The following is a 12,845-nucleotide window of genomic DNA, read 5'->3' as shown; positions in this document are numbered from 1 at the left end:
GAACAGTCAGATGAGACTCCATGGTTCAGAGCCATGCGTGCCAAAGTAGCTTAAAAGAAGATGTGATGAACGGTGCAGTAGGCCAGACGTGGATGGAAAGGAATGAAAGTGGCCAGTGTAGCTTGAAAGCTCATAAGGACAGCAATCCCTCTTGAGGAAGAACAGGAAGAGCAACAGCGGCACATCCCAAGTTTAACAGCAGAACCTGATAAGTGTCCTTCCTTAAAGGGACAATTAACTTCTCTTTCAAAGACTATTAAACAGCTGCTTGTGTCCGTGCAGCAAGCAGTCCTTCCTCTGCGATGCCTCAGAGTGTTACATTAAACATTTAGGTCCGTAAGTATTTGGACAGTGACACAACTTTCATAATTTGGCTCTTTTCACAGCTACAATGGATTTGAGCTTTAATTTAATGGGTTTACTAAAAATAGCGATTGAGCCATTTAGGAATGACATATTTTTCTGCATAGCCAGCCATTTCCAGGAGCTCAAATTACTGACAAGCTGTTCCAAACTCTTTATAGAGAGAGAGAGAGAGAGAGAGAGCGAGCAGAAACATGAGGAGTGGTGACAACAACCATTTGGTAAATTCTTAAAAAGAAGGAACACAATAGTGAACTCAGCAACCGAAGAAGACCTGAAAAACCACAGACGACAACTGTGCTGGACGACTGCAGAATTTTGTCCTTGATGAAGAAGAACCCCTTCACAACATGTAACCAAATCAAGGACACTCTACAGGAGGTGGACCTATCATTGCCAAAGTCAACAATTAAGAGAAGACTTGATGAAAGTAAAAAAAAAAAGAAAAAAAAGGTTTTACCACATGGTGCAAACAACTGGTAAACCTCAAGCATAGAAGGACAGATTAGACTTTGCTAGAAAACATTTTTTAAAAGCCTGTCCAATTCTAGAACAATATTCTTTGAACAAAGGAAACTAAGATCAATATATACCAGAATGTTGGAAACAGAAGAATATGGAGAAGAGAAGAAATAGCTCATGACCACATCATCTGTGAAACATGGTGGAGGCAGTTTTATAGCATGATCATGAATGGCTAAGAATCAAAGTCAGAAATGAGTGTTTATTGATGATACAACTGTTTGCAGAAGTACCAGGATGAATTCTGAAGTGTATAGGGCTATGCTATCTGTTCACATTCAGCCAAATGCTGAAAAACTGATAGGCCTGGCAAAGTATCAATAGAGTGAAAACCCAGCATTTAGAGATCGCCATATGCACCAGACTTCAGCCAGTCGTTGAGTATTAAAGGATTTTCCACCAAATATTGCAAATGATCATTATATTTATGATTATGCTAGTTTGTCCAAATACTTTCAGCCCCTGAAAATAGGAGGACCATGTATAAAAATGCCTCATATACAATATTTTTGTTAACCCCTCGAATTTAATGCTGAAAGTCTATACTTCAATCACATATTGATTGCTTTATTTCAAATCCATTGTTGTGGCATACAGAGCCAAAATTATGAAAACTGTGTCACTCTCCAAACATTTATGAACCTAACTGTATTATGTACGCTCATGATGACACAACATTACATTTTTTTCTAATACATATTTAAAACTAGGGATGTCACAAGAATTGATATTTCATTACTAATTCAGTATCAAGGTTCTGAAAAATATAACAGAACCAGCTTTTTTAAGGTATTGATAGTACAGAGATTGTCGGAAGTGCGCTCATGCATGACTGCAGGTAGAGAAATTATTCCAGAAGGCACAATACATGATAAGAACAGATTAAAAACTACATATAAAAATGGATCACTGTGATTATACAGTACACTACCACATAAACACACATCAAAAAGAAAAACAGCAGAGAACATGTCTGGAAATATTGTGTTTGCACAAGAGAATTTCAGCATACAAATGTTTGAAATAAAAAAAAAAATTCAAAACACAAACACATGGGGGGGTCAAATACGATTTTAGTTGGATGTGCTTTTTTTTATTTTATTTTTTTACATAGTTATTTCCTTACTTAGTTTTGTAGGCTTTATTAACCAATTCTGATTGCTGGAATACCACTCATTTCCCAAAATTAAATAATATTGTACATTGTGAAAGTTCCATTAGCATATTGTTCATCATTAGACCACAAGTTCCACATTACTATACTTTTCTTAGTCTCTTACAATGATCAAGATATTTCTCAAGTAGTTAAGAATGCATATGATGATATAAAAGGAAATAAGTATTTTTGTTTCCGTTAAGGAAAATTGTCATGTACAGAACATTTACTATACAGCCAATTTACATTGTGCAGAGGGTGCTATGGACAAATTACTGTCACACACCTCTACAGCCCTGGATTCAAATATTAGCCTCTGCACTTTACAGCTTCCCTTTAGTTGAGCATTATCTCCAGGTGCTCAAATTTCTTCTCACATCCCAAAGATATACAGAATTGACTGTTAAATCCAAACTAGCCCTAATGGAGTGCCTTGAGATGCACTGGTAAACGGTCACTGTTTGTTTGCTTGCTTCTTTGCACCTGATGCTACTGAGATACGTTCTGCTATTCTTCCCGTAATAACTGGATCCTGGAAATGAATAAATTCATCAATGATGTGGTTCTTTTTGTTTCGCTTTTTCTTCTCTGGAGTGCAGTACTACAAAAAATATAAGCCAACACTGGTCAAGCCTGTTGAGTCTATAATCAAAAGAAATGGGACAACCGATTTTTTTAATTTAATCTACACTAATGCAATGCACAAAATCTATTGACATCTACAGATGCAGGAAATAACTAATTTACCAGGAAACAGTTATGAAAAAAGTATGGCAACCATGCATTCAGGTGTTTTCACCTTTGAAACAATAGTAAATACTAAAAAAAAAACTACAGGAAAACAGTTTGGGTTTTTACATCAAATTTGCAACTCTTCATTTGTATTTTTCCCCAACAGTTAACCTATATAGCCTTATACAATCCTGCTTCTGATTTCAAGTGATTTACTCATCTTTCTACCATGAAACATTAACTTACAGTATGATATAACTTAAGTGAACAGATGGATTTTTTTTTTAAATATTTAACACAATCCTGGACACTCCCATAATAATTTACAGTACCTAAACTAATATCTTTTATATGTCTCATTGATGATGTTTCTTTTCAATATGGGCTCTTAAAGTTTACTGAATGAATAAGCTCAATTTATACATTACCTGTGGAACTGTTCAAACAAGTTCATTGGGATAAAATTCAGTAATGTGTATTTTGTAGTTCTTATGGTGTTATTCATGTAAGACTTTGATATGTTTCCATAGTCATCACAGGCATCTCCAAGACATGGTATTACAGTTCTACATTTGCCTCCAGACTTTGAAGGAAAATATTGTCTACAGTATCTATTAGCTGAGTCTTCTGAAATCAAGCTAGCGTCAGCTGATACCAGTTTTTGCCAAGGTAACCTGGTCCATCTTGATTGTTGTTCCATTGCACCCATTCACCTGTCCAGCAGGCTCCTTTGGTTAAAATTGTCCTGGGCTTTAACTGTGGGAGAAAATGAGAAAATCATTAATCCTATAAAAAAGTCCTTAGTAATTCCATGATATTCTCACATTGAAAATTTAATTCAATAAAGTATTCAATTACAACAGACAATAAGGTAGAAAATTCTACAGCACATATCTTAAAATTTTTCAATAAAATACATATTTTACTAGCAGAAGAAAATCAATGCAAAAGCAGCAGATAGTTGAAAAAGAATGAATAAAATGAATGGAGCAAGTGTCTCTTTAGAGTTAAAACCAGAAAAAGTCAACAGTTTCACCCTCAGAATAAAACACCATAGATACCACTGGATAAGCAACCCTCAAATGTTTAACCAAAATATCCCCAGACAAGCTGAATTTGAAAATATTTAAAACAAAATAAGTTCTGGAAAACATAACATTAAAGTAACATGTAAAGTAACATGTATATGCTGAGGGGATACATTTAATCTGCCAAGTTTAGGGGTACTGGCAGCCAGTGATTATTGCAGCAGCACTGAATGTAAAGGCGATGTGATGTCATATTATGAGACTTCTTGTTGAGGAGACTGTCAGATTTGCTGATCATAGCTGCTGATCTTGTCACAGCACCATGTCAAGATCACACAACTTGGTATTGCAGCCGATGTCACATCTACCCACTGAGCAGTGGGCTTCTAGCACAGGAGTGCTTGCCCCTTTTTCTGACAGTCAGGCGTCTGTACAAAGGGATAACTGCAGCAGTGGGTTCAACAGCAGTCTCTACCTTTATTGTTTTTTTCCATTCTGTTATGGTACATAAGATACAGAACATCAAACAGACGAGCTTCTCTTCGATTGGTGATGCTCGAAACACTTTTTCCTTATTCATTGTTGCTACTTTCTATACATTGCACTGTGGGCTGAACATACAAAGAAACCAATCCTTTGACCAAATAAAAAAATCAGATCTGTTTACACTAGTTGGTCTCAGTCATATAAATATGATACACTAGTCTATCAGCTTAAATGGAATGTTCCGATGACTGCCTAAAAGTAGCTAAGATTATCTAAATGAAGAAAAATTGCAGGAAAAATTGTCTAATGTGACACAGCTTTAATGCAAGAATTAAATGTCAAATCACATAGCCAAACAGAAATGAGTATGCTATGTGCATTTTAGTAACAAAAACCTATAAATTAAGTAAATGCCAGTTTCGTTTTAATCCAGTTATTTGCTATAGATATTTTGAAACCGTGTGATCTGGTGGAACAATTGTGAAATGCACTGTTACAGTATCTCCCTTGTTCCAGCACAAGACTGGAGGCAGTCTCCTTCCTCATCTCTACTAATTTCTGCATTAATTTACCAAAAATGTATAGTCTACTTCAATGCAGTATTTACCACCAACAATCACTGTGATGGTTTATCTGGATGGAAATTGGTTAGCAGCAGCACTGGCATGGCAAAAAACTGGGCTTGAGAAAGATAGACCCAAACTTAAAGAACAAATGTAACAACATAAAAACAACCAAGAGGCCACTAATCTGTACTACTACAAAATTTCCCTTAGAAAGAAAAAAAAAAAAAACTAAGGTAGAAGACCTATTATATTTCTAATGTCTGCAGTTAACTATGAGGTTATTATAAACTGCTGGTTAGATACTGTGTTGTTCCTTTACTATTTTGAATGAACTAAAGTTGATGTCAAGCATTTTAAGAACATTTTAATTTTGCAGAAATGAAATGATACAATAAACTTATGAATATTAATTAAATAGGTAATTCTTCAAATAAAATTGTATGAACTTAAATATTATTCTTCTTAAAACTTAAAATTACTGTAATTTAAACAAACATTTCAAGCATTAAAATAATAACTCCAAGTTTTCATATGGCTGCTTAAAGGACGATGGATCATAAATTTAAAATGGCAAGGGTAGGTGACAGCTGTAAGCAAAACACAATTCTTTTCCAGGCATTAAGGTGCATGGCTCTGACATACTACTGCATTCCTGTGTTGCCACATTTGCACACACGTCTTCATTAGATGTATTATCACCCCTACACATGGTCTAACTTCTTAAACCCAAACCATTTCCAAACAACATTTTAAGTAGCCACAGGGAAATTAGGTGCATCTTAAATGGATGCTTGAACCACCAAATATCAATAAAGCTAAGACTCATATTTCCATATATCAGAAAGAAGAAAATTTTCAGAATTAAATAACAGAAGATATGTCAGAATTTTATATTATGATGGGTGGGTCACTAACAAATATTTCTAAACGCTGTAATGGTTCTGCCTTAGACAAATGTTCAGCAGAAAAAAAAAATATTTTTTTAACAGATCACACAAAAATCAAGGTCAGGAACTAGCAATGGTGGTCTACTGATGTGTAAATTGGCAAAAGTAGCCAAAGCCCAAAAAAAAAAACCTAAAATCGAAAAAACTAATGAAAAATCACATCTAAACACTATATAAACACCATGCAAACATTTTGAATGTATCATGATAATGCTGACATACACAACTGAATATGTGATATACAGTAAGTAACATCTGCTAATCAATGAGAGATTGGTGATTGCAGACAGACCATAGATTGGCTCAGTCTCTATCATGGTGGTGGTAAACAACAGTAAGTTTGTTTAATATGGTGGACCTTTTTTAGGCATAATAGATTATAACATCACATCCTGCGTATTGAAATGACTTTAAACAGGATGTAAACAGCAACTGCTAAGAACAGAATAGCTCACAACAAGGGACAGACCTTGTGACAACGAAGGAAAAATAGCTGGCTGGATGGAAGAGACTCAACTTGGGGCTGGCAAGAGTTAGCTACCCATTTTGGCATGATCTAACAATACAATTTATTTATTTTTTGTATAGCCCAAAATCACACAAGTAGTGCTGCAATGGGCTTTAACCGGCCCTGCCTCTTGATAGCCCCCCAGCCTTGACTCTCTAAGAAGACAAGGAAAAACTCCCAAAAAAACCTTTGTAGGGAAAAAAACCTTGGGAAAGGCAGTTCAAAAAGAGACCCCTTTCCAGGTAGGTTGGGCGTGCAGTGGGTGTCAAAAAGAAGGGGGTCAATTCAATACAATACAATACACAGAACAAATCCTTAATACAGTATAAAAAATAAAAAAATGTACAAGTATGGAGCAGAATTTAACAGTAGATGCTATCACATAATATGATCTGGATTTGTTTAGAGTCCTGGAGACCACAGCCATCAAGCTGCCTTCTACTGCTGAAATAGCACTGGGCCAGCCAATACGATGAAAGGACCCCTTCACCCAACGATTCCTGCGATCCTCCATCAGGGATGACTTTACCTTAGGCAGGCAAAACAACTTGGCAGGTGGGCCCGAAGCGGCATCTTTTATAGTAGCAGGCAGACCATTCCACAGTTTAGAGGCCCTGTAACTAAAAGCTCGACCTCCCACTGTTATTTTATTAATCCTTGGAATCATAAGCAGACCAGCATCTTGAGATCTTAATGTGAGCTCAGGTTTGTAAGTCATGATAAGTTCAGACAAGTAAGCCGGACCTTGGCCATTTAATGCTTTATATGTTAAAAGGAGGATTTTGAAATCTGCCCTAAACTTAACTGGGAGCCAGTGTAAGATTTAAGAACTGGAGTTATGTGTTCATATTTTCTTGTTCTTGTAATAATTCTTGCAGCAGCATTTTGGATTAACTGAAGGCTGTATAAAGAACAGTTTGAACAGCCAGTGAACACCGCATTGCAGTAATCAATCCTACTAGAGATAAATGCATGAATTAATTTCTCACAATCCTGTTTATTTAGAAAGCCTTAATTTCCTAACATTTTTAAGATGGAAGAAACATGTTTTGGACAACTTTGTAATATGCGCTTTAAATGACATGCTAGAGTAAAAGATAACTCAGACTGCGGGCTGATTCAGTAAAATTAATGGCAATTCCAACTGAGTTAAATGATGACAAAATATTGCTGTGATCAGTATCATTCCCTCCAACAATTAACATCTCTGTTTTATCTGTATTTAAAGACAAGTAGTTCTCATTCATCCATTCCTTTAATTCACTAACACAACTAATTAAAGACAACATCTGAGAAACTTCATTTGATTTAAATGAAAGGTATAACTGGGTGTCATCTGCATACGAGTGAAAATTAACATTATGTTTCCTAATGAGAGATCCCAGTGGAAGCATGTAAAGTGAAAACAGTAAAGGTCCCAGTACTGAGCCCTGCAGGACACCATATTCAACTTCTGTGTATAATGATGGAGTACTGTCAGCACATTTCTGTACATATTGGAATCGATTTGATAAATAAGAACTGAACAAAGCGAGCACGGGGCCTGTAAGGCCAACATCATTTTCTAGCCTGTGCAGTAAAATAGAATGGTCAATGGTGTCAAATGCTGCACTTAAGTCCAACAACATAATTACAGTGGAGTTTCCTTCATCAGAGGATATCAGAATGTCATTTACAACCCGTTAGTGCCGTTTCTGTACTATGACCAGTGGAAAGCCAGACTGGAATTTCTCAAATAAATTGTAATGCATAAGGTGTGACTGAAGCTGACTGGCGACTACTTTTTCTAGTATTTTAGAGAGAAATGGTAAATTTGAAATAGGCCTATAGTTATTTAGTATGTGTGGGTCTAGGTCTGACTTAAGAAATGGTTTAATGACTGACACTTTTAATGCATCAGGTACTGTGCCATGCAATAATGAACTATTGACAATGTTTAGAATTGGTGCTGCAAGAACATCCATTGCACTTTTTACTAGTTTTGTTGGCACTGGATCTAGGGAACAAGTAGTGGGTTTCATTTTAGAAATTAAAGACTTCCTGCTCAGTTACAGGATTAAAATTACTAAAGTGCTGAATGCAATGTGAGACAGGGTCTGCTAAGCTAGTATTTGGTTTGTACTGTGATGCTGAGATCTGGGATCTTATATTTTTAATTTTCTCATTGAAGAAGTTCATAAAGTCTGTACTGCTAATATCTGTTGGTATTTTGCACTGTAGATCTGAATTCCCATTTGTTAATTTAGCCACTGTTCTAAACAGTATCTATTATTGTACAATAGCATTCTGAGCAAGCTTTAAAGGGAGCTTTTTTATATTTTTTAACACTCTCTGTCCATGCAATTTGAAAGACATGTAGCTTTGTTGTTCTCCATCTGTGCTCCAGTTTTCGACACTCTAATTTAAGAGCTTGAGTGTTTTCATTAAACCAGGGAGAGTTTCTATGTGCTTGGATCACTTTTTTTAAGGGGAGCAACTGTGTCCAGAGCATCTCTCAAGGTCACATTATAATGTGATGTTAGCTGATCTAAATTGTTTTCCACGTTTACATTTGATGTTAACTGATCTAAATGGTTTTCCACAATTACCTTGACTTACTCAAGGTATCTATAAATTTTGAAGCAGAATTACAATCTAGATATCACACTGTCTTTGTTTTAATCTGCGTGTGTTGGCAAGGGAAGAACTAAATCAAATGTAATTAAGTGATCGGAAATAACTACATTTAATGGAGTAATATTTAAATTTTGAATTTCAACTTTGTAAGTTATAATTAAATCTAATGTGTGGTTATGATTATGAGTTGGACCTTTGACAATCTGACAAAATCCTACTGAATTTAACAAATAAGTAAAACATTTGCTAAAAGTGTCAGTTTCCACATCAATGTGTACATTAAAATCCCCATCAGAACTACATGATCATAATTTATAGCCAAATCAGACAGAAGGTTGCTAAATTCAGTCATGAACAATGAATATGGCCCTGGTGGTCTGTAGACTAGCACTATAATTATGTTGGAATCTGTTTTAATATTTAAAATGAATGCCTCAAAGGATGTAAAGTTGCCTAAATTTTTAGGAGTGATTTGCATTTTGTTACAATGAATTATTCCAAGGCCTCCTCCTCGACCAGAATCTCTAGACTTATGAAGGAACAGTATCCATCTGGTGACGCCTCAGCTAGGGAACAGTGTCACATTTACTAAGCCAGGTTTCAGTAAGAAGACACAGATCAGATTTTGTACTTAATATATATCATTTACCAAAACAGCTTTAGTGCCAAGAGAGCGAATGTTCAATAAACAGCATTTAAAACTGCATGGTTCTTTCTGAACTGCTGATATATTTTTGTTTTAATTTGAATTAAATTTCTATTACAGATGCCCCTGGTGGAGTGTCTGGTTTTATCCCTTGGTCTAATTATACACCTTATTTTTGGTTATCAATTAATTTATGGTTTGTATCAAGACTAAATTTACTGGATGCCCCACAACAGGGATTATGGGTAACAGCTTCAGGAAAATAACAGGTGGGATAAACAACAGCCTGTGATTTAAGATCACATGACTGGCCTGGATGGTGCTCTAATCAGTCAACCAGGCAGTTTTGCTGCCATATTTTGGGATAATACATAAGATCCCTCCAGTTAGGATGAAGACCATCTCTTCTGAAAAATCCAGTCCTTTCCCTAAAATCATCCCAATTCTTCACAAACGCTATGCTTTTATTTGCACACCAGGTTTCTAGCCAGCAGTGAAGGGAACGCAATCTGCTATAAATCACATCCCTCTATATAATCTTGGTAAGGGACCAGATACAATTAAATTCGACATTTTGTTTTAGCTTTGGTGCATAGAGAGATGAAGTTCCTCTTTAATACCTCAGATTGCTGTAAATAAATATCATTAGTGCCGACATGCAGCAATAAGGTAGATACTTCATCGTCGGCAACATGGTCCAATGCGGCCTCTATGCCAGAAACCTTAGCCCCTGCGAGGCATTTAACATTAACTGCTGGTTTAACATACTTTGGAAGTCTAACATTCCGCACTATGGAATTGCCAATTATAAGCACTTTCTTATTCTCAGTTTCCACAGGCGCGATGCAGAACGCTAAGAATGTGTTCTGGGTCCAAATTGGTGACCTGGGTGCCAAGGGATGAAATTTTGGCTTCTTAGACCCCCTTCTTACTGTTACCCACTTGCCCTGTGGCTGAATTGGTGCTGCTGACTCCGGCCACGCACTGACTACAGTGGGACCTGGAGAGACTGAAGCCAAATCAGAAGCAGCCGAATTGTCTTAACAAACCGAGTCAATCCAATTTTCGGTTTGCCTAACTGCTATCAGGTTCCTAACGCGGTCCTCCAACTCTAAATTAACTAAACGCTTTTGGCAGGTGAAGCTGTCTACACTGTCAGCCAGAAAACCTGAATTGTACATGCTGCAGGACACACAACATATAAACATGCCCTCAACGGGCAGAGAGCAGATAGACCTTACGTTTACGCGGATATCACATAATTTGGGATTTTGGAGACACCTATTAATAGCTACAAAGAGAACAGGTAAATGTTAGTGTGGCTGCTCTTGACATGAGCAAAAAGTCCGTTTGTGTTGCCACCCTTTGGATCAATGTGCTGCTTGCAATGTTTACATATATTAATTTGATAAGCATCAGTAATTTACAAATTCTCTTATCTGCTTGCAGGGTGTATTTCTCCACCTTTCTTTATTAATTAAAACAGAGGTAACATTTTTGTTATGCAAGTACACACGTACACCCGGCAGCATGTTGTAAACTGCGTTGCGCATAGTCAACAATAGTCAGAATATTATTATAATAATGATTATTTAAAGGGCTAGCCTACCTTCCTTGATGCAGCTGTGTTATTTCTTCAGGTCAGGCAACTGAAAAGCCAATATTTCATCAATAGATTTATGATTCACACATACATATATAGGTTGTAAACTATTTTTAAATACTGTTAAAACTACAAATCCTCATTGTTTGAAACCAAAACCGGTATGGGAATTATACTACACAGCACTATCAGAGCCCATCACAAACTTGGTTAAGGCTTACATGGTAGCTCCTTGATATTTGCATAATGGCAGAATGCACGATTTCACCATTAGCCTTTACTGTGGCTATGAAAGTGATAATAAGGGCTTCGAAATGGGTGGTTGGTGGCAAGTATTTAAATTACAGAGTTCAGCAAACACCTACACAGAGCATATGATGACCCATACCACCATCATGCATCACACATCTCTTAAGGAAGCTTTATGAGAACATCACCCGGGCTAGGATAAAGACTAATTCATCCAAATGAAGAAGTAGCTCCATTTTCAAAGGGAAGCTGTCTGACAAAAAGGTTTTTCATTGATAAGGAACCAACACCAATGGTTTCTGAGAAACCTGTTAAAAGCACCTGAAGGCGGTATAACATTAGCCTCGAAGAGAGCCTCAAAGACTGTGAAAAGGAACAGGAATTGAGGACGGATGTAAGCAGAAGCCTTGAGAATATAGATCAGACCATGCTCCCAGGGCAAGTTGAAGATCTGTTGTCTGCAGTTTGACCTGCTACCTGGCTTGATATGGCCAGTAACTGTTTATGACATCCCCTTGACGAGAGATGAGAAGAAGGCTAAGGATGGTAGGATCAGTCCTGGGAAATTTACATCAAAGGAGAAGAGCAGATGTTTAAGGAAACCTTGTGAGACTATAGACCACTGTATTAGTATGGCTACAGAACTTTAAAGGATCAGGAAAATCAGGACTTCCAAGAATCAATAGATTGCATTGTAGCATAGAAAGGGTGTGAAAGGGGCATCATCAGTCCTAAAAGTTGTTCACTGGCATGGAGGTAGAGTGTATTTGTAAAAGAGAGGGAGTAAGTGAATAAGGCATAGAAACAAGAATATTAACTGCTTCCAAAAACGACACTACTTTCATCTTGGTTAAATCAAAATCCTGTTTTATATATACCTATTCATGGTTTCTATCTGAGTTGAAGTGGCATGCAGAGACAACAGTAAAGCACAATCACTGAGACACGTGTGTCCTATGTTGCTTCCAAGATTGTGTCCAATTCCTATAGGATAGGCAATAGGTTCCTGTGATCCTGAACTGGATACAACAATTAAAAAAAATGAAGGGGCTGACAACTGTAGCCACACCCATTACATGGGATGGATGCAAAGCTTCCGTTTCCTTATCTGGGCTATGTGTGGTATTTTTATTAGCCAGTGACTTGCTACACTATAATTTTTATTTCCCCAATTCAAAAATGTTAAGACACTTCACAACAGTAGCATATCACAAGATGTCTTAAATTTAGGAAACTCTCTGGTCTTGAAAATGCTGTGGTCACATATGTATGAATAAAGCTTAATCAAGTTTTAGGAAGCCTGAGCAGGCTTAAGTTTAACATTTTTGAGCTGACCAGTGCTCTGCGTTACAACTGTTCTGAAGAAAACGAGCTGCTATAAACTGTGGAACATAGCACATATTAAAGTCCTGAGGATCAAGCA

The 12,845-nt window shown here is 36.7% G+C and overlaps 1 protein-coding gene across 2 annotated transcripts in view; it reads right to left on the bottom strand.

Annotated features, from left to right (window-relative positions):
* The window catches only part of atp10d (ATPase phospholipid transporting 10D), a 79,774-nt gene that overhangs the window by 48,325 nt on the left and 18,604 nt on the right, over positions 1-12,845 (bottom strand). For both annotated transcript variants that reach the window (XM_039751393.1, XM_039751392.1), the window contains one exon: positions 3,202-3,529. In XM_039751393.1, coding sequence (XP_039607327.1) covers positions 3,202-3,482 — 281 coding nt within the window. In that variant the 5' untranslated portion in view covers positions 3,483-3,529. The remainder of the gene's footprint in view (positions 1-3,201; positions 3,530-12,845) is intronic.

The sequence above is a fragment of the Polypterus senegalus genome, chromosome 4 (assembly GCF_016835505.1).
Source record: "Polypterus senegalus isolate Bchr_013 chromosome 4, ASM1683550v1, whole genome shotgun sequence".
In the NCBI taxonomy this organism is placed as follows: domain Eukaryota; kingdom Metazoa; phylum Chordata; class Cladistia; order Polypteriformes; family Polypteridae; genus Polypterus; species Polypterus senegalus.
The sequence above is the reverse complement of the archived record's forward strand: the minus strand, read 5'-3'. Positions and strand labels throughout refer to the sequence as shown.